Source organism: Magnolia sinica, chromosome 3, assembly GCF_029962835.1.
Source record: "Magnolia sinica isolate HGM2019 chromosome 3, MsV1, whole genome shotgun sequence".
In the NCBI taxonomy this organism is placed as follows: domain Eukaryota; kingdom Viridiplantae; phylum Streptophyta; class Magnoliopsida; order Magnoliales; family Magnoliaceae; genus Magnolia; species Magnolia sinica.
Window position 1 is genome coordinate 100,654,882 of NC_080575.1, and position 22,142 is coordinate 100,677,023.

General features: G+C 42.6%; 1 protein-coding gene across 2 annotated transcripts; it reads left to right on the forward strand.

The window, feature by feature from the left end:
- The first annotated feature begins 11,607 nt into the window (after positions 1-11,607).
- LOC131240424 (uncharacterized) lies at positions 11,608-20,373 on the forward strand. Of its 2 annotated transcripts, none has more exons than XM_058238645.1 (6): positions 11,608-11,731; positions 11,882-12,023; positions 15,945-17,415; positions 17,824-18,123; positions 18,718-18,974; positions 19,834-20,373. In XM_058238645.1, the coding sequence occupies exons 1-6, from the start codon at positions 11,677-11,679 to the stop codon at positions 20,165-20,167; spliced, it is 2,559 nt and encodes an 852-aa protein (XP_058094628.1). In that variant the 5' UTR covers positions 11,608-11,676; the 3' UTR covers positions 20,168-20,373. The 2 variants fall into 2 exon arrangements, with proteins under 2 accessions (XP_058094628.1, XP_058094629.1); XM_058238646.1 differs by having other exon boundaries at positions 15,945-17,215; positions 17,882-18,123.
- The last annotated feature ends 1,769 nt before the right edge of the window (positions 20,374-22,142 follow it).

The following is a 22,142-nucleotide window of genomic DNA, read 5'->3' on the forward strand; positions in this document are numbered from 1 at the left end:
GTTCATCCCAGTAGGAATGACGTTATTGACGGTATGGATGTCATGTAAACATCACTGTCCAACCCAAGAAGGTTTCAATGGTAAGAATTTACCTAACCACCTTTTCCTTTAATACGGCCCACTTAAGTCTTGGATCCTGCTCGCTTTTGGTCCCATGTTCTAAAATGATCTCAAAAAACGGATGAACGGAGTGGATTCTTAAAAAACATCACAGTGGGCCCCCACCTACAATCGCAGCACATGAACTTTATGTGAAATGCTTTCCTAGGAAATCCGCGTCCCTGCTAGCGTGCCATGCATGTCAATACAGGCTAGCTGTATTCTTAAGCTCCAAGTTGTATGAACGGCTCAAATGAGATCCACGTTACATGGGCCCCACAATGATGTATTTAATATATCCATACTGTTTATCCATTTGTTGTGATCATTTTAAAGCATTTGGAAAAAAAATGAATCATATTTAAAGTTCAAATGAACCACACCGAAAATAGCAGCGAGGACGATGATTTTCATTATTGAAAAATTTGATCCTTAGCCAATCCGATCTGACTCGGTTTTCTTGACCGAGTCGGACTCGGTTCGGGTCAGGCCAAGCATGTAACGGATCTGTTCGGGTAAGGTGTTCTGGACTCGGTCGCGGATCGGGTCAGGTTGGGTTCGGATCAGTCCAGGCAGCTTTCGGACCGTACTGAGTTGGACCAAATCCGATCCGATTCGGTCCGATGCCCAGCTCTACTTTGAATTCTTGCGAAAGGCTTCTTGTGCAAGGATTCTGGGTGGGCCCCGCCAAGATGTTTTTGAGAAATCCACCTCGTACATTTGTTTTGGGAGCTCATTTTAGGATTTTTGACAAAAAAATGCGATGTATCAAACACTCGAGTGGACCACACGAGAGGAAACAGTGGGCATTCAGTGAGCACCGTTGAAGCATTCTTATGGCCATGAAAGTTTTTTATAAGGCTATATTTCTAGTGTTTTCACTTCATCCCACTAGGAATGACCTTATAAACGGTTTAGATAGCATATAAACATCAAGGTGGAGCCCAAGAAGGTTTCAACGGTAGGAATTTTTTTTCCCAATTTTTTCTCTCGTGTGGCCTACTTGAGTTGATACACCTCGTTTTTTGTCTCACATCCTAAAATGATCTGGCAAAACTGATGAAAGAGATGGATTTCTCAAAAAAATCTCGATGGGCCCACCCAGCATCCTTGTGCAGGAGCATCCTGCCAAAGTTCGCAGGAAATCCACATCCCTGATTCACTGCATTCACTCTTTTTTTATGGAAACGGATTGGCTACTCCCCTGCTATGTGGGCCTGACCGTGTTGTATTTGTTTCATCCATGCCGTCCATCTATTTTTCTAAGTCATTTTATGGTATTAGACAAAAATTGAGGTATATCCTAATCTTAAGTGGACCACATTACAGGAAACAATGTTGAATGAACATCGACCATTAAAAACGTTTTGGGGGCCATAAGATTTTTGGATCAAGCTGATCTTTTTTTTTCTTTTTCCCTTCATTTGGGTCTGTATGACCTAATCAATAGATTGGATGTCAAACAAACATTACAGTAGGCCTTAGGAGGATTTTAACAGTGGATATCCAATCACTATTGTTTTCATGTGGTGTGGTCCACCTGAGATTTATATCCCTCTCATTTTTTGGAATTAAGCTTAAAATGATCTGTAAAAATGGATGAACGGAATGGATGAAACACATACATTATAGTGGGACCAACATAGCACCAACCACAAGCCACCGGGTAGATGGTAGGGGGTGTAAGGCCCATATCCTAATCCGTACCATTCCGTAGGCTTCCGTGGTCCTCCCGGTCGAATTCCGGTAACCCGTGACTTGTAACTGACATTTGCGTGCGACCTTGAGTCACACGTTGTCAACCTGAGTCGACTCAACCCGAGACTTGTACCCTAGCGACCGTGCCGTCGCCACGGTTCTGATGCAACGTCTCGCGCATCGAGGCAATACCCAAGCCAGGAGATGTGGGTCCGCGTTCAGTTCGGGGAAAACATCGCGCGTTGTAAAATTCAAGAGAATCTCTACCCAAATGTCATATCAATCAATCAATCAATCACATCAAGGGTCAAGTACATGTCAAGTACACACATCACTCAACACATCACTCAACCCATCACAACCCATACCCCTCTTACACAAGCTACCCCAAAAGTCAACAAAACTCTTACACAACCCATCTCTCTCTTTCATCCATCACTCACATCTCTCATCTTTCTCACATCTCTCACATCTCTCATCTCTCTCATTCTCAAGCAACCCAAGCTCCTACGTATGAACCTCTCAAGCTCTTATGAAGAAGCTCTAGTGTGGCCCATACTCTCTTATCTCTCATCTCAACCATCAAAATTTCATTATCTTTCATTAAAGAAGAAGTCGAGAAGCTAAGGAAGCCAAGGGAGCAAGAAGAAAACGGTGGGTGATCTTGGACCCACATTTTTTTCTTTTTTGTGATTTAAGGGCCCACTTGATGGATGGATTGTTCAAGGGAGGGCCCAATAGTGGCGGGGTCCCTCCCCTACACGTTCCCTCTCTCTCTCTCTCTCTCTCTCTCTCTCTTTGTGTGTGTGATGGCTTGTGGCCCACCTTGATGCATGATATCATCTGTGCCGTCCTTCGATCTTACAGCAGCAAGGTAGCTGGTGTATTGCCACCTTCCAAGCTGTGGGCCCTGCCATGAAATATGTGTTTTATTAAACCGTCCATCCATTTGCATGGGACCCACCCCACACGTGTGACTCGTGTAAGGGTGGGGCCCACCAGATGTAAGTGCTTTTCATCCAGTCGTCCATCTAGCAGGGATTGGACAATGGGCCGATTGATGTATGTATTTTGTCCAGCCGTCCATCTGGACGCTCGATGTTGCAATTCAGTTTCAAATATGTGTGTGTGTGTGTGTGTGTGTGTGTGTGTGTGTGTATAAAATACACACACACACACACACATATATATATATTATAATATATAATGATACCAGATGGTGGGCCCTACGTGGGACCCACCTGTGATGCATATGTGGTATCCCAACCGTCCATTGAGGTGGGCCCCACCGTTTTTTAGTGCTGAATGCACACCATCCAGCAGCAGTTGTTGCTGGACATAGGAAACCATAAACATCAGCTTCCGTCCAAGCTGTGGGTCCACACGTGTGGACCCACCTCAGAATGTTTGTATTCTGTGCACGTGGGACCCACCTTACATCCTATCTGTCCATCCGTTTGAATGGTGGGTCCCCACCATGGCGTGCACGTGATATCCAAGCCGTCCAGATGGTGGGACCCATCTGCTGACTGACGTCAGCAAGTTCTGTGGGTCCCACGTGTGGATGTGTTCCATCTAGAGGTGGGCATTGAGCCGAGTCGAGTCGAGGTGGGCCAAGCTTAGCTTGGCTTGTCCATGATGTACTCGAGTTCGAGCTCGAGCTCGAGCTTGGCCTCGAACTCAACATTGAAGCTTAGCTTGTTTGCCAAAGCTGTCAAGTCGAGTTTGAGTCGAGCTAGTGGTTCGAGTCAAGTCGAGTTTACCTCGAGTCGAGCTCGAGCTCGAGCTTGTTGGGTGAGAGAGTAATGGATTCTGTTCTTGATCCTCCTCCATTGATGAAAAATTCAAAAATCTTACGAGAATCAAAACAAAACCTGATGAAAAAAATCAAACAAAGCTTCGAATCGGATGAGGAAACCTTTAAGAACCGATCTGTTCTTGATCTTCTTCCACCATCAGAAATCCAAGTACTGGAAAAGAAACAGAGCAGAACACATATCAGAAATCCAAGTAAAGAGCTCTAGCCAATCAGATCATTGAATTTCCTTGAAGTTCTAACAAATCTGAGAAGAATCCATCTCGAATTTCTTGGGTTTCTCGCCTAAGAAGTAGATCTTAAGAGATTGAAATCATACTATTGTAGAGCTGAAATGCAAACTGGTGGTGGTGGTCGGGGCGGGCGTGTGGCTAGCAGTGGGCAGAGAAAGAGAAGAAAGGGAAGGGGAAGGGGGTGCGTGCGGTCGGGTAGAGACTCTAGGGTTTGTTTTTTATTTTTTATTTTTAAGTTTAAACTTAAAACTTTTATATATATATATATATATATATAATATTTAATATATTTATTAATCGAGCCGAGTCGAGCTCGAGTTCGAGCTTCCAGTCGAGTCGAGTCGAGTTGAAATGCCCCCTGGTTGAACTTGGCTTGAACTCAACTCGAGCTTTAAATAATTAGCTTGGCTCGGCTCGAATCAGCCATTCAAGCCGAGTCAATCCGAGTTGACTTGAGCCGAGTCGAGCGAGCTTTTCGAGCTAGCTTGACTCGTGAACAGCCCTAGTTCCATCCAAACCGTCCATCCATTGGCAAGCTCATTTTAAGGCTTGAGCCTAACTGAGGTAGGTTCAAATCTCTGGTGGGCCACCACGTGGACACCACCATGATGTATTATTTCATCCACACCGTCCCGATTATGCTGGACGGTGCTGGACAATGTTTGGACGGTGCTGTCCAATGTTTGGATGAGCTGTCCAATGTTTGGATGGTGTGGACTTACATATGCAATGTTTGGATAGTGCTGATCATCATTAGTGGGCCATGTGCCCCATGGAATAATAGTGTACAGTGGTACATATGTTACACCTACAACTATTGAAATGATTTTGGTGTGGTCCAAGCCCACTTGAGGCCCATTGGTGCAACCCATCCATGAGGCCCATCATGATGTATTTGGCCCATGTGCGAGGCCCACCTGTTTGTATTGTTAGGCCCGTGTAGCGTGGCCCATATGATGTATTCGAGGCCCAGATACATGGCCCATTTGATGCATATGAGGTCCAAGCAGTGCCGCCCACTTTTTGTATATAAGGCTCACGTATGAGGCCCACGGTGATGCATTTACGGCCCATTTGATGAGGCCCATAAGACGTGGCCCATTGTGATATATCCAAGGCCCATGGGCACGACCCATTGAGATGTATCTGAGGCCCATGGGCGTGGCTCATTATGATACGTTCGAGGCCCTTGTATGAAGCCCAACGCGATATATGAGAGGCTCATGAATGAGGCCCAATGTGATGTATGTGTGGCCGTTACGTTGTGTATAAATCCCTTATATAGGCCACTCCTTGGGAGCAATGTTGGTTAGATGCCCACATTGATGGGTAATAATGGTTAGATGTCCTTATTGTGACCTTTCCATAGGCCTTGTTAGGCCATTTCGCACCATTCTCTAAGTGGGTTAACCCAAATAAGTGGGCCCTATTCGCCATAGACGGATGGCTCCGTGCCATCAGATTTGATATAACCACGGCCGTGGGCCGATTTTTATATTATAGTTGATCGGTTGTCCATATATGGACCCCGCGTTGTTTATATGCTGATTGTCGAGGTCGATTATCGAGGCCAATTCCAATTATCGAGGCCGAATATCGAGGCTGATTGTCGAGGCCCAATGTGATGTATATGCGGCCCGTATTTGAGGCCCGTTGTGATGTGTATTCAGCTCATGTTTAAGGCCCAATGTGATGTATATGAGGCCTATGTGATAAGGCTCATTGTCATGCATTTGAAGGCCAGACGATAGAACCCATTGTGATGTATCTTAGGCCCATGTGAAAGGCTCATCGTGATGCGTATTAAGCTCTTGAGTGAGGTTCATGGTGTTGTATATTTGGCTCTTGTGTGAGGCCATGGGTCCATTATATGTTAGGCTCTATGTGGGCCATTCCTTGGGGGCAACGTTAGTTAAATGTCCACATTGTCGAGGTCGTTTGTCGATGCCGGTTATTGATACTAATTATGAGTATGTGATAGCATAACATCATGATACATGCCCATACGCATTATCTGCATGTTTGTTATGAGATATGATTGACCATTGCATATGCCATAGTGCCGGTTGTTTATGAGACTTCCTGATAGGTGGAGTTGCCCCACATGAGCGCGCGATACGCGCAGGTTTGATGCATGACTGGATGATATGACTCATACATATCACATTTTGTGATATGACCATCGTAGGCCCTAACGACATCAGGGTCGTAGCCTTCACAGGCATATCGTGGATAGCCAGATGAGACATCAGAAATCTATTCCATATGGGGTGCTATAGATATCCCTGGGTGAAAGTCCTAGAACCCTCTTAGTTTCAGAGGTTGCTCCAACGTCCAGACCGAGTGGATGAATGAGCGCATGAGAGTCGTATACCATTAGGCCGCGTCTTCCACTATGTCGTGGTCAGTTGGAAGGGGGTACGACCTTACTTGCCTGAGAGGAGGGGGCAATGCTAGGCTGAGTCTAACCAGCTCAAGGAATGGGTCTGCATCGACGAGCCGGACCTGATATTTACAGGCGGATAGTGAGGTTTCTTTTACCCACTTTGTTGCGCGTGATGGGGCGGCAATCTGGTTTGGAGTGTAATAGACCTCGGTGATTCCTCAGAGAAGAACCGTACTGATATGTGGACTTATTGAGTAGGAATTGCATACTCATTCATTCATTCATTCACTATCCACTCGGGCTGGTGGTGCATAACTATTTGTTACTTGTACCTTTGCATGACCAGAATTTCGATTGGGCGCGCGACTAACCTGAGATTAGGAGTTTACCACATTGAGTCTGACTATCCAAATTTAGGTATGAGACTAGTTTGGATAGAAGTCCCTTGTGATGGACCCCGTAGCCTGCGATACTACATACTATCATCCCGACCTCATACTCCAGCTTGGTCATTTCATTCGCATCGCATATTGCATCCGCAGGCATATGACATTTTGAGTTGTTATGTTTTCACTTATATGGCCTAAACGGACTTACCAGGATTTACATATTGCATTGTACCCTTGGCATCTGATATTTGACTCTATATGACTCCTCATTTGCATAGCTGATCTGTATTGCATACTCTGATATTGTATGACTCATGGACTTGTCAGTATTTTCGCTTACTTTGTTATCATATGATTCATGATCTTGCCAATATTTTCGACATTATATGATTATGGCATTCCATTGAATACTTGACACTTATCTTATGCACACACTTTCACCACCCTCTAAGCTTTCTATAAACTTATGCATGATAGATGCGTGCAGGTGGCGTTAGGTTACAACATTGTTAAGCTTGGAGCGTGCAGCTGTCTTCTAGAGCTTTGATTTTTGATATATGTATTTCCTTTTCAGCACTGTATTCAAATATTTATATTAGTAGATATGTGATGATGATGTTGCCTTTATGATTTGGGTATACTTGTGGTTATGCTTCTTATGAGACAAATGTACGTTGAAAATCCTCATTGTAGGATCCCAGGATTGAAATCCGGCGTATGACGCTGGAAGCTAAGAATGGGGTACTACGAAGGCTGTCAGCACCGGATTTGGCGATTGAAAATTTTGTGGCCCCAGTTTCTGAGTTTGGGGAGTGACAGGGGGAGTAGCCAATCCGATTTCCTTTTTTGATTTCCTACCATAGCCTTAAAGGTAAGCTTAGAATTTATTACTTCCAAGAGGCAAAACTCTAAAAATACATAGCTATTAGCATAAAGGAAAAGCAAGACAAAGATTTCTCCTAAATTACTAAGAGAGCAAGAAAGAAAAAGCAAAAGGCCCCATATCTTGGGGAGGAGAACAACACTAGGAAAGGCTCACATCCTGAGTCAGGAGGAAGACAAAAAATAGAGACAAACACCCAAAACACTAAAACAGAAGGGAAGCTCACAACAAAATACCGAGCACACCCAAAGTTAAGGAGCTGCTGAGGATATGGTGGTAATCTCAATGCCAGAATGAAGTTGAGCAATTGGTCCAAGACGATGCAATCTACTAAGGTCAGTGATAAGGCGACGATGACGCCCCACTCTCCAAGAAGAGATAGATCTCGCGTACTACCTCACTCTCCAAGAAGAAGCAGAAGGGTCTTCAATGGCTTTAACAACTTGAGCTTATATGGAAATACATCAATATTTACAAATGTCAATTTAGAAAGGACAATATATAAAATATTTAGACATTTATCAGGAGGACAAGGTCAAAGATGTTGAGTGGGGCCCATTGCAATTTTTGTGAGAAATCCATTCCTTCCATCTGTTCTGTGAGATCATTTTAAAACGTGTGCCCAAAAGTGAAGTGGATACAAACTCAAGTGGCTCACACAGAAGGGAAAGCTGTGGTTGAAACCTTCCTGACCTCCACCTTGATGTTTATATAATATCTAAACTGTTTATAAGGTCATTACCAATGGGGTGAAGTGAAAACACCAAAACCATAGCCTGATGCAAAACTTTTATGGTCATAAGAATGCTTCAATGGTTCTCACTTAATGCCCACTGTTTCCTCTCATGTGGTCCACTTGAGTGTTGGATATAGCTAATTTTTGGTGGCACGTTAGAAAAAATGAGCTCGTTTGATGGGGTGGATTTCTCACAAACATCTCAGTGGGTCTGATCCAGCATTCTTGCGGCGTCCGTTTGAGAGGTCCACTCTAAGTTTTTTTTATTTTTATTTTTATTTTTAATTTTTGGTTAACTTGTTAGTACACACCCATGTCGGTACACACACACACACACTCCGTGTTAGCCACCCCCACTGGGGATCGATACCAAGACCTCAAGTGTTGAAACGAGGTATCTCCACTCAGTCTGCTAGTTGAGCTATGGATCTGGGCGTGACCCGCTCTAAGTTGGAAGCAGACGGCCTACCGTGTAACTCAGTACCATTAGCGTAATGAGTAAACTCTGTGGGGTCCACCATAATTTATTTATTTTATCTATATTAACAGATAATTTTATGGCTGTAGCCCAAAACCGAAGCATATGTAGAGCTCAAGTAGACCACACCACAGGAAAGAGTGTGATTGAACATCTACTATTGAAAAATTCTTGGAGGCCACGGAAGTTTTGGATCAAGCTGATGTTTGTGGTTTCTCTTCATCCATGTCTTTGTGATCTTATGAACAGGTTGGATGACAAATAAACATTACTGTGGGCCCTAGGAAGGTTTCAACGGCGGAAATCATTATCCCACACTGTTTCTTGTGGAATGGTCCAATTGAGCTTTGGATTTACTTCAATTTTGGGATCAACCGTTAAAATTAGCAGGAAAAATGGATGGACGGTGTGGATAAACCACATGCATTCACAGTGGGCCCAATTGAGTTTACTCAGTACGAAAAAAGCTTACTGAGTAATTCAGTACGCAATCCGATGGATTATAGTGGTCCACCCTTCTGATGAGAAATCGCACTTGCTTTGTATATAGATTTTTTAATCAATTTCTTCTAGCCGTACATTTTCACAAGCACAGTGATCCTACGACCCGAGCCCAGCAGTACAAAATCTCAGAAATACATGCAGTATTAACGGTCCATCTTAGCTCACAGAATTTGAAGCGTCGCCCTTTCTACTTAACTGGCATTTACAGTCCAATATGGGGCATCAGACCCTCAAATAAATGGAATTTCTGGATAGTAGACCATCTAAGTGGGGCACACTGATATAACGGTTCGGATTAAAGAGACGAACGCATGTAGTGTGGATATGCTACCACCTGCAAATTCGGGTACTCTCGCGAGTGACACGCATTTTCCAATTTCACAACTATGGGGTGTGTTCACCACCATATAGAGTTGCGACTGATTTACCTTAGAAATGGCCCACACGATCATCAATCATGATCATTCAAAACGTGGTCAGGTAGTGAATGGAACAGTGATAGAAAATCACACCGATCCTGTGATCCTAACCGTCCGTAAGTGATATTTTGATTAAATGGCACAAATTGCTTGGTACATTGCCAAAAGAATGAATCATTGCCGTAGTAACCTTTAAAAAAAAAAAAAAAGCCGTCCACATTCAAAGGACTAGGATCTTCTAATTTTGGGGCCAATAATCAGATAGTTCGAAAATCAAATGAATGGGGATTTTAGTTTCTGAACCAGACAAGTGGAGCCCATTATTATTGCATGATCCAAACCGTTGGTGAGGGGGCTGAGCATGAATGGATCATACACAAAACATGTTCCACATTGGGATAGCCCAACTGTCAAAGTTCGGCATTTTTTTTTTCTTTCTTTCTTAACCGTATATCTGATTCCCTCTCACCAGTTGAACGGTTATGATTTTTCCATCCGGGAGATTTGGTGCACGGGTCAGTCTCAGTTGCCCCATCATATCAATCATTTGGATCACTGAACCGTGGGCCCACCTGCACAAACTGAAAAACTGAACGGTACAGATTTTTCAGCTGGAGCATTGTATAATGAGGAGTGATTATGTACAACGTGCTGTATGTTAACTCAATATACAACCCCGTAACAAGTGCCACCGTGTCAAGTGTATATAAGATCTCATCCGTGAAAAAGGTGGGTCCCAGGATAAAGACCGCCGTGTACAAGAATCAGGCCAGTCATCAGACGGGCTACATATTTAAGAGCTTTGGTAAGCCCACACGCGTGTGCAATAAAGCTCATGTACACGCCACACGTGTGACAACATGGCACGATAGGTCCGAGATCCAATCCATCCATCAGAATGGAACTACTACATTAACGCTTTAGCCAAAGAATCGGGTTGAACCACTGATTAGGTATGCCACATTTTACATGAACAAATGTACGGCTCTGAAAAAGCTTGGCCTAAGTTATCTATCCAATCCACCTGTTTCGAGTACTGGGGCCCACATACCGGATTTTATTTTTGGGAAAACATGTTGAAGGTCGGACCAACCTGATGGATGGATTAGATCTCACACGCATGTTCCAGTTTGGCACGTGTGGCGTGTACAGGAGCTTTACAGCACACGCATGTGAGCTTAGCAAAGCTCCTGGTTTAGACCGTCCATTCTTTTCACAGACTGCCTGATGGTGGAACCCCCAATAGTTTTACCCGGCGATCTTGATGGTGTGGCCCACCTTAAAATGCCGGGTTGAGAACGGACGCGGATTGCGTCCAACCCCCGCCCGAACGGTAACCCGTACGGGCAGGGCTCTGTGGGGCCCAACGTGATGTAAGTGTTTTATCCACGCCGTTCATAGTATTTAGCATATCATTTTAAGGTATGAGACAAAAAAGGAGGCAGGTCTAGTGATTAAATGGACCACAAAGAGGGGATTGAACGCACACCATTAAAAACTTCTTGGGAGCTGGAGAAATTTTGGATCAAGCTGATATTTGTGCTTTCACTTCATCCACGTCTACATGACCTTATGAATAGGTTGGATGGTAAAAAAAACGTCACGGTGGCGCTTAGAAAGGTTTCAACGGTGAAGTCATTATCACTGCAGCTTCCTTTGGTGTGGTCCACTGGAGATGTGGACCTACTTAATTTTTAAATTCATAAATTAAAATGATCTGAGAAAAGCGATGAACGGCGTGGATAATATACTTACATCACGGTGGGCCCCACAGATCCCTGCCTGGACGGATTAGGGTAGGACGCAAGCCGCGTCCGGTTGAGAACACCCTCGATTTTCTTTCAACAATCCCAACTTACCGAACCAAAACCTCTCTAAAACCCTCTCTCCCTCTTTCTCTCTCTCTCTCTCATCCCAACTTACCGAACCAAAACCTCTCTAAAGCCCTCTCTCTCTCTCTCTCTCATCCCAACTAACCGAACCAAAACCTCTCTAAAACCCTCTCTCTCTCTCTCTCTCTCTCTCTCTCTCTCAAATGGCCCTCTGTCGTCTCTCTGTTGCAGAGAAAAGGCTCCTCTTGCAGAAAGAAGGTAACCCCACTCGAAGAAATCCATTTCCATGAATCTCGATTTTTATTTTGAATTTTTCTCCTTTTGTTTTGTTTTGTTTTGTTTTGTTTTTTTTTTTTTTTTTTTTCCAGCATTTTTTTAACTGAGGTTTATGATGCAAATGGAAAACAGGATTTTTTAAACCAGCAAGAAGATGGTGTTCTTCTTCTGCTTCTCCTTCTACTTCTAAGAAGAGTAAGAAGACATCTCCTTCCAAGAAAATGGAATCCATGAAAGAGCAGAGAGCGATTGCCGTCGAATCCGTAGTCAAGAAGTGAGATATTTTGGATACCCATTTCTTCAATTTCGCCTTTTTTTTTTTTTCCCAAGTTTTTTAAGTCTTTTGATGAAATTTTATGTAAATTCGAAGAATATGATGAAATTACAATAATTCCTTTTCTTATTTGGAATCTGAATGTCGATGTCCAATTTCCATTTTTTTTTTTTTTGAAATTTTGAATAACTCAGGCAATGATTTGAATTTCTACTATTTTCTTTTATTGCTATTCTAGTGCTGGAAAAATCACAAACATAAACGACATAGAGACTACATGGGTGAGGAAAAGGTCATCAGAGAAGAAGGGAGTAGTATGACTGGGAATATCATCTTTGATAGTGTTTTATCATTATGGGCACGTTTGGATAGCCTACCAAATTGAATTGCAATTTAGTAGACTGGAAAAAACCAGTTGGTGATTTCCTTCATTAGCATTGTTACAGAGAGTATGGAGCCAGGTTTAAAATCAGTATATTGGGTATTGTAGCATTCAGCATTGACATGGTCCCGTATCGCCCGGTTTCAGACTGTTTCAGGCCAATATGGGTCATACAACCATATTGAGGCAGGACTAGGGGTGTACACCGAGTCGAGCTAGCCTTAGCTCGACTTGGCTCGGCTCAGTCCTCGAGCCTGACTGGCCAGCTCGGCTCAGTTCGGTCAGCAGCTCAGGCCAGTTCGAGCCAAAATCAAGCCTCCACAGCATTTTCACAAACACATGCAGTGCACTTTCAATTTCTCATTGTATGTAAAACATCAACAGCTGTTTACAAGTATTTCATCAAACACCTTATTGGCAACATCAAAATCAAGGAAAAATGGTATTTGTTTCATATACATACCTTCCTTGCCACTAGCCGACACTTCATTGAGTCATTTCATCAAACACTTGGTGAGCAACATCAATATCAAAGTAACCAAGTCACCGAACTAGTTCGATCCGAGTTCGATTTGAGTTGGGGTTCGATTCGAGTCGAGTCGAGCTCGGGCAAGCTCGAACTCGGTTCGAAATTTTTTTGATCTCAAAAACTCAGCTCGACTCGGCTCAAACCCAGCTTCAAACGAGCTTTTTTGAGTCGAGTCAAGCGAGCTAACCAAGCTAACTCGGTTCGTTTACACCCCTAGGCAGGACAACTAACCACTTGTTTTAAAAGCTTGAACTGATAGAGCGTGGTGAATCAATTCCTTTATCTTATAGCCCATGCCCCATATCCCATGGGTTAAGTCCTTGGCCAAACCCCGCTCATGGGTCCCATATGATACCACTTTAATATAGGGTGAACCAATCCTTTCATCTCATAGCCCAGGCCCCTCACATCACATGGGTTCTGCATCACACAAGCCACCCACCTCACACAGGTGGGGCCCACTTTACACGGGCCATCCACCTCACATAGGCCGCCCACCCCGAGTGTGCACCTGCATCCCATAGACCACCCCCGTCAACCTTAGTGTGAAAATGCCCTACATTACATATATTGTTCATTGATGATGGCGGTACATGTTGGGCAATTTGTACCAGTTTTGGTTGATACTTTAAACCATGTTATGGAGTATGGTAGATCCAAATTACAATTACAAATACTTTCAAGCTAGAGTTGAAAAGTAACATGACTACAATTAGGGGGCTACTCCCTCATTACAGATGCATCATTTTGTCTTGATTAACTGAGTTCACAATTTAATTTTCCTGTGCATCCAAACACAGCCTCAGTTACCTTAAGTAACCCAAAGAGTGTGACAAGAGGTAGAGAATGAATTATTTAAAGACCCGAAGATCAATGAATTGCTAGATTCTGAAGTGGGGTCATTGATCTAACTAGAAGATAGAGCTTACTCTTTCTTTTGGAGCCAATCTAGGCATAGACTTGGGTTCAATGAGCTCACTTTCTTTCTTTTTATCTTTTATCACATTTCTTAATAGATTTAATCTTGGGGAAAACTAAAAATAAGAACAACAACTAGCAAATAGGAGTTCCCGCGAAATGTACCCAACAATAGTAATGAATGAATTTCATATGGTTGCGTGTGTAGTTGAACTTTGTCATGTCTACCGGTCTGCCCTTGAAAGTTGGTGCATGGTAACTTGGTTGGTACTGGTTTCAGATAACATTTTTCTTCTTTAATTGGTGCTGAAACAATCCATTAAACAATCCATTACAGTGGAAATAATGAACATGGTGCAGACGGGACAATCCAGAAGTTCTTGTGGTTTATTTGGATCCATATAGAGCATATAATATATGGGAAGGGATATTTTCACACACACACACACACACACACACACACACACACACACACATAAAAAGATGGTATCCATGCTTAAGCACAAATGTTCGTTGACTTTGAAAATGTTCTTTCTTTCAAAAAGGCATTGGAAATGTTCTGATTGGCTCTAGATTAGCTCAAAACTCAAAAATTTAAATCGAGAGTGCTTATTAGGATATTGAAAAATGGAGAATGAGGTAGCAATGCATCTCTTCATGGCAAAGATGAAAATGGGAAGTGGTTAAAGAAGCTGAAGTTACGAATGTTTTTGAACAATATCATTTTTCTATGACCAACTTTTTGCAATTTGTACACAATAAACTCTTATAAACTATGAAAAAATAAGTTGCTTGTCTAATTTCTATTTTCGGGTTTTGCATTCTCATTGTTATACCTGTATATAAGATTTCAAATGCAATTATTTCATTGTTTTCCATGGAAGCGACTAAAATAAATATCTTTGCTTGTGGAAGAAAGGAAATATGGACTTCTTATCTAGAAAGGAGAGCATTTTACAACCTGATCGCCATCATATACCACCAATGATCGAGTCTGAATGAAATCATTCTCAAAAGACATAAGTGATGTAGCAATACCAACGCACTTGTGACACACCCACGTGTGCACGCATGCACATGCACAGGTACACACGCACCCACACATGCATATGTAGATGTACTCATGCAAATATGTATCTAATCCACACATGCACGCACATATGTACTATTTACATATGTGTGTACATATTTACGTACATAATACGTGTGCTTGCATACCTACTTACGTACATTTGCTCATTTGCCAATGCCTTGGCCCTGGAGTTGCCCTCTCTTCCAGAGTCAGCAAACAAAATGTTTCCTAGAAGGGAGGGACCGAATTTCATGAAGAAAAAAAAAATGACATCCACAGCTCTGCACCTTCCTTACTTTCTCATGTAGTTTATGAAACAGTGAAACTTGTGGAGGTGGCTGTCATGTAGGACAAAGGAGATGAGGAATCACTAAAGGCTTGCAATCAAAACCAATACCATTTAGCACATGGCTTTTGAGTTTAGAGAACTACTTCTATGGACTTTCTAGACTCTGAAAGGATTTTATATTTTTAGAGAAAGAATATATGTTCTATAGATGTTTATCATAGTTCTAGAATTTGCTAACTGAACTTGATTTGCTCAAATTCCAGGTCAATTTCTTTGAAAACTTGCTCCGTGTCATGAGAAAATTCATTGGAAAAGGGTTATTCTGATATTTCCAAATGATATGGACATCCTTTTGTGTTAATCTAATATTGTGATGTAGTAGGTTCTCGATTTGTGTTAGATGATGTTTGACCATTTAATGTAAACATTATGCATTACTCCGACTGAATCAGTCATATGAGCACTCAATCGGAAATTCGAGTCAACCCAATTGAGTTGGCATTGAATCAAAGTCAGATTCTCTAACTTTAACATTTTTATGCTTTATGATTTTCAGGTGTAGTGTAATCAGTCATTGCTCGAAAAAAAAAAAAGTATAGTCAGTTTCGTATGCTTTCCTTCTTTCTGTTGAATAATCGTTGTTGGAACTAAAGTAATGGTTTTCTCACTCCATAGTACCTTCCATTGATTGTTTGCAATCTCTGGCTCTTTCTGTCACACTTCTTGCATAGATATATGGAATTGAATCCTGGAGTCTTCCCGAAAGTGACACAAGTTCATGAAGAAGTTGGGGGATCATGGTACATCTTGAAAGACATCCTTACGGTACTGAAGGAAAGGATGACGGTCAATACTCAGATTCAGACAGAAATCGCAAGTGCAAAAGAAGATACTACTGTAGAGGAAGCTTCTAAGGTCACAACAATAGAAGAAAATCCAGATAGTTCCACGCCCAAAAGTAGAGTTCAACTATCAGACACAACGGCTGATCTTCACATGCATCAGAAATCTCTGACAGGTGAAAAATCACTTGTGACAGTAGAGAAGGCTTCTGATGCTACGGTGATGGTAGAAGATTCAAATAATGCCAAGCTAGTTGAGGCTCGGGATGGATATCAACTGTCAGATAAGCATTCAAACGAAGCCATGCAGCAGCATGAGAGAGACCAAGAGGCATCAGAGCAGCTAGCTGGAATGATTAGTCAAATGCTTGGGGAAGAAGCTGATAGAGAATCGCCGAATGGTTTTTATTCAAATGATGCGAAATCAAATAAAGGCACATTGGTAGAAAATGAGGACAACCTGCCAGAAAGAAAGGTGACTTCTTCTCTGGCCCAAGATTGGAAGTCTGTTCCGTCAAGCATGCCTGTATCCAACGGGCGAAAGGTCACCAGCTTATCTGATATATTCAAAACTCAAGAGATGGATGCGAGAGCAGATGAGCAAATGGGCATGGCAAATGGTGCCTCAAAAAATGCTTGGTTTTCAGATGTGACGAAAGGAACACCCACTGGTGACAATGATAGGAGAGAAAGCAGAAATAGTGGGCTTAGACCCGTCAAAGATTTTGCTAAATCACCACAGCTGCGTGCCATTTTTGATCAGTTTTATCGGCCTAATCGAGGCCCGAGACATGAAAATTCAAGGGTCATTGTGCCCGAAAGGTCGAGGCTTCTAAACCAAGATGGAAAGCAAAAGACGCCCAGTGGGCCCAGTGTTCGTGATGAGATTGAGAAACCTGAGCGAAAAGAAAAACAGGTCTGGCTGAAAGAATCGAGTTATTGGGATTTCATAGTGAAAGACGACAACGCCAAAGAGGACAAGTCCTGTTGTGGTGGGATGGATCGACTTGACAAAGAGGAAGAGCGAACAAGAATTTCCTTTGATATGTTTGACTCTCAGTATGTGAGTGAGGATGAAAGTGGAAGTGAGTGTGACATTGCAGCTTCTGATTACCTAAAGGCAGAATCAACTATGCGGATTCAGCCTACTCAACCTACTGGTAAAGGACTGAATACCAACATGTTTCTTTATACAGAAAAGGGAAGGGAGCAAAAGTCTCTTGTGGTGAAATTCTTGCCGAAATCAGCCAAGGAGGAGAATATTCATGTTGCTTTTGCATTTTTTGGGCCAATCTCCAAAATCTGCATAGTACCTTCAAGGGAAGAGAATTGGTTCAATTATGCTTATGTGTACTTCAAGGTAATGCTACTTGTATGGTTAAGAGCACACACACGCTTTTGCCACATGTGCCAACCTGGTGTGAGTGCTTGCACATCTGACTGTGTATTAGATGGGTCCCACCATGTAAATGACCTGGCATGAAATCAGGCCTGTCCACTTATTGGATGGGCCACACTTGTTTGTTGAATGGGTAGTGTCGATAATTATTGCTAGATGGTCAGTTCATGTGGGACCCAGGTGTTGAGTTGACTAGCCTATGTTTGGCTAGGTCATCTACATGGTGGGGTTCACCAGATGTCCCTCACATGTGAGGTTGGCACATCTGGCTGCATGTGGAGGTGCATGCCTGTTCTAGCAAAGCTCTATGTAATAGCCCATCAATTGATCACTGCTCATGTTTCTTATGAGATTTTAATTTCATGGCAGACAGAGGAAGGACTGAGGAAAGCTCTAACAAGAAGAGAAATGGTTGTGGGTGGTGCAGATGTTGCTGTGGAAGCTGGTTCTCCTTTGCTGAAAATGCCTGACAGGATTTGTTCTCCTGATCTAGTCAGAGTTCCTAATGTTCCCACAGCTTTACTGAAAAATCCAACACGAACAGTTATGATCAAAGGTCTGCACGAGGGTCTAGCTTTTCATCATCTGAGACGTGCACTCTCCTCCTGCGGATGCATCTCTAGCTTCACCATGGGCCCCTCAAGTGATGTCGTGTATGTTGAGTTCGAGGTGATTCTTCCCATCTTTTTTTACTTGGATTTTTACCCTGGCCAAAATCAAATCACAACAACCATATTGTCTGGACTGAATCATAATTCTCAAAAACCTAGTCATCGATTTCAGCCTCTTCTTTTTTTGGAGATGTAAAGGACTAGGTTCTAGCCAGAAAGAAGTGATATGAAGGCTTATTCACTCTCCGAGGATAGGGCCCTAGGAATGATTGGTGAAACAGAATTAGTAAAACTGACCCGAAAAGGCTAGGACAACGCTGATGGTGATGAACAGAATCTCAAATCCGACGCTTGCAACACGTGCCAATGTGGCACATGTGAGATCCAAGCAGTCCATCAGGCGAGCCCCATAGTGTATATGTACCATGGTCTGGAAATCCAGCTGGTCCAATCATCAGGTGGGCCATGGCATGTACACTTGGGGCCACCTGACGTGAAATTCCTACTCTCACATGTAGTCATTGGATTTATCTAGCATTCATCTACATTATCCCCATTAGACCTTGGATTATTAGTTATTACATATTTGAACCTCTTTTTTATTAAAATGACGTGGGTTCTGTTACTCAATGTTCTTTCATTGCTTTTACAGACAGAAGATGCCAAAGAAAAGGCCCTTGCGACACCCTTTATCTCTGTTTCAGGAAAGCAGCTCTCTCTCCTCAGAATCGATACGCCAAGAACAACGGTTGTGCGGATTTCAAATACTGCCAAAACCGTAAATGCAAAGATATACCACATCTGTGCTTCATATGGGAAAATCAAGAGATTAGTTCGTAGAGGTATCGACATCGTTGACGTGCAGTTCCAGCTGATTGAGTGGGCAAACATGGTCAAGATTCTCAATAGGTAATAGTTCAGAGGTCCTCATCAACAAAGTTATAGTTTTGCTGACCCAAAGGATTCTCTACATCTGGGGTCATGTTACTGTGATCCGAACCATTGATTTGATGGTCCTCACCTCAAATGGGGCAGGTTTAAAGAACATTTTAGATATTGGAATATCCCAACCCTTGTTACAATGGCCTGTAATTAGATAGCTAAGGATAGAGCACAGTAGCAGGCATTCAACAAAGAGTAGTCCACCTATTAAAGGGTTAGTATCTTCAATCTCTTGGATTTTTTGGGAATTCCTATCTAAGCCAGGACTCATCAGATCAATGGTTTTGATCACTGAACCATGGTCCTATGTTTATGGTATCCTGCCATCAACAGACTCTACATTTGCTGATGAGACTCTTGCATTCGCACGATGATTTCATATAGATTAGCCCCATTTTTTTCTTGTCAATCCAAGATGCTTCACCTTGTGCAACTTACAGTGGTGGGTGATGGGTCTGAAACTATCCTCCCTCAAGTAATCCGAACCATCCAATTGGTGTTCTTGTTGTTGCATATGGACCATTTTCTATATTTTATTTTTAACTGTCCATTCACAGGCCAGTTATCAGATGACTAGGATTGTCTGAAAGTGCTGTGCAGCATCTCTCATACACGTTGGGGCCAACCTGATGAATTGCATAGATAGCAAAAATGGGACCCCAACTGTACAGAGTGCTGATCTGGATCAAAATGGCAGTAATTTAGGCCGAGCATTGCATAATTTTCTTTTGTAGATTGCGTGGCCCAGTCCAAAGTACCATTCTTTCTTTTTTACTTTTTGTGGATTTTGTTTTGATTCTCCTTTGATGGTTGCAATCTTTGGCAGATTAAATGGGTTGGTAATAGATGGACACCGATGGGTTGCACGGCCGGGGACTGTTATACCAGCTGAAATCCTTCAAACCCTTTGGAGCGAGCCAGATGGACGGCAATACGTGTGCTCCCTGATTCAGAAACTGTGTGGGGAAATCCAAGGGGGTCTAATCGATGCGGCTGATGTAACTGGTCTTGTATCAGTATACTATAGAGAAGCCCTGGCGGGGACTGTTGTACCAGCTGAAATTCATCGAACCATTTGGAGTGATCCAGATGGACAGCAGAAACTGCGCAAGGAATTCCAAGGAGCGTCAATGGATATGGCTGAGGTAGCTGGGAGTTGAGAGGAGAACAACAACAAGAACAAAGAACAGACCATGTGGATTGAGGGTAAAAAGAACTGCTGAATTAAAGGAGCGTGGATTTGCCAATGTTATTTGTTGTTTTGGCGCTATTTATTGAATTCTCAGCGTCTCATGAAAGTTGAAAGAGAAGGCAGTTTTGATGAGAAATGAGTATTGCCATAATGATTTATATTCATGTTGTAGCTGCTTCATGTGTGATTCTGACAAGTTCATCTTGTAATGCTCTATTTCCCCTACATGTCATTTTATTTCAGGCATCTACGAGTGATCATGGCAGGCCATGTGAGCTGGTACTCACCGAATGTGAGTGGGAAAAAAATGATAGCATATGAGAAAACCTCAGAGAATGGTAGAGATGAATATAGGAACACATTTTAAATAAAGCCAAGGTATTTTTGGAATTGAAAATTGTAGCTATTGTTCAACATGCAGTCCAGATTTCACATGGAAAAGCCTTAAAATAGTTTATAGTTTACTTCAAATCATGTATTTGTCCTTTTCAATTCTTTAATGCAAGTAGCCCAGTTGAACTTGTCCTCTTCTAAGTCTAGCCAGCATGTAGCATAGTATGAAACCATGTAGTACCAAAACCGTGGTGGTAGACTCTCGGGAGTTTCAACACCCAGTCAAGGGTTCGAGTATCCATAGGTGGTGAAAGCCCACTATGGCGTGAGTGTGTGGGTGGTGTGGGTGCGCGAGTAAAAAAACAAATAAACAAAAAACAAAAAAAAAAAAAAAAAACAAAAACAAAACGTGGTGCTAGAAAAGCTGTGGGGCCAGTCTTGACTGTGAAATCCATGTTATATCTATTGAACAGGCTCCTTAGTTTATTAGCAAAACAAGGCAGATGCACCAGAAAATGTAGAGGTGAGTCACTCACCATTGCAACTAAGGGCACCCTTTATCTTTCTGCAGATGGTCCGTACCTTCCTAGTGTCTGCCTCTCTATATCGTCTAATAGATAAAACCTTTTACAACAATTTCTCCCGATGTCGATCTCATCTAATAAATAATATAAGGAGCAGCAAGAGCAAGGGTTTCAGATTATTTTTCACAAAGAGTTGCATACAATGGAACTGGTGCGGCCCACAATCCCTCATATGTGACCCACAAAACCCAGCCTAATCTAGAACTCCAGATGAGCCACAACAACACTGGGAATAACAGGGAGAGAGGCACCTGCCCTAGAATTTCCAAATTGCATGGCAAGCCAAACCAGCTGTGCATATGCCCTCCAATCCAGTCACGAGACCTGGGACGCCAATAATCTGAACATGCCAGATGAGCCAAACCAAGTAAATTTGGACGTTTTATACACATGACTTTAAGCTCCACCATAAACAAGAGTTGAGTTGTTTCAGCAGCACAACACATTTTTTTTTTTTTGAAAGATGAAGGATTTCATTAAAAGAAAGGCTGTTGAGAAAGCAGACCGCCATTACACTCCTAAAAAGAAAAAGTTGTGGCCATAAAGTTCCTTAACATTGGAGGCCCACTCAATCATAAGATGCTTGGCCCTAGTCGCTATTGCCCCGGCCATATTAGAAGTATTCCTGAAGCTTTTGCTATTCCTTTCTCCCCAAACCGACCACCAACCTACAAGAACTAACATACTCCATACGATTGTCTTCACCTTTTCTAGTTGCACCCTGTGCCATGCTTGAAGAAACTGCTTCACCTCGCCCGGGAAAACAGTGCATAATCTCAGCCCAAATGGATTGGGCGAATAGGCAATGTGGCAGTAGATGGTCAATTGACTCTTCTGCCTACATACAACATAGGCAGATGTTGCGGAGGACCATCCCCTTCTTCCTCAGATTATCCACCGTTAGAACTTTCTTTTTCCCCGCCAGCCATCCAAACGGGGGGGCGTATTTCCAAAGGAAAGAAAGATTAAGCTTTGGTTCGGGCTTCTGCATGTGCGTCGTCTGGTTGTAGAGGGATCGAACTGAGA

Bases quoted from the DNA above. Each gene is read 5' to 3' on its own strand.
- LOC131240424 (XM_058238645.1), top strand. From the start codon at position 11,677: ATGGCCCTCTGTCGTCTCTCTGTTGCAGAGAAAAGGCTCCTCTTGCAG. The intron at 12,024-15,944 runs GTGAGATATTTT...CTTCTTGCATAG, and splicing joins GTCGAATCCGTAGTCAAGAA to ATATATGGAATTGAATCCTG. The intron at 18,124-18,717 runs GTGATTCTTCCC...TTGCTTTTACAG, and splicing joins TCGTGTATGTTGAGTTCGAG to ACAGAAGATGCCAAAGAAAA.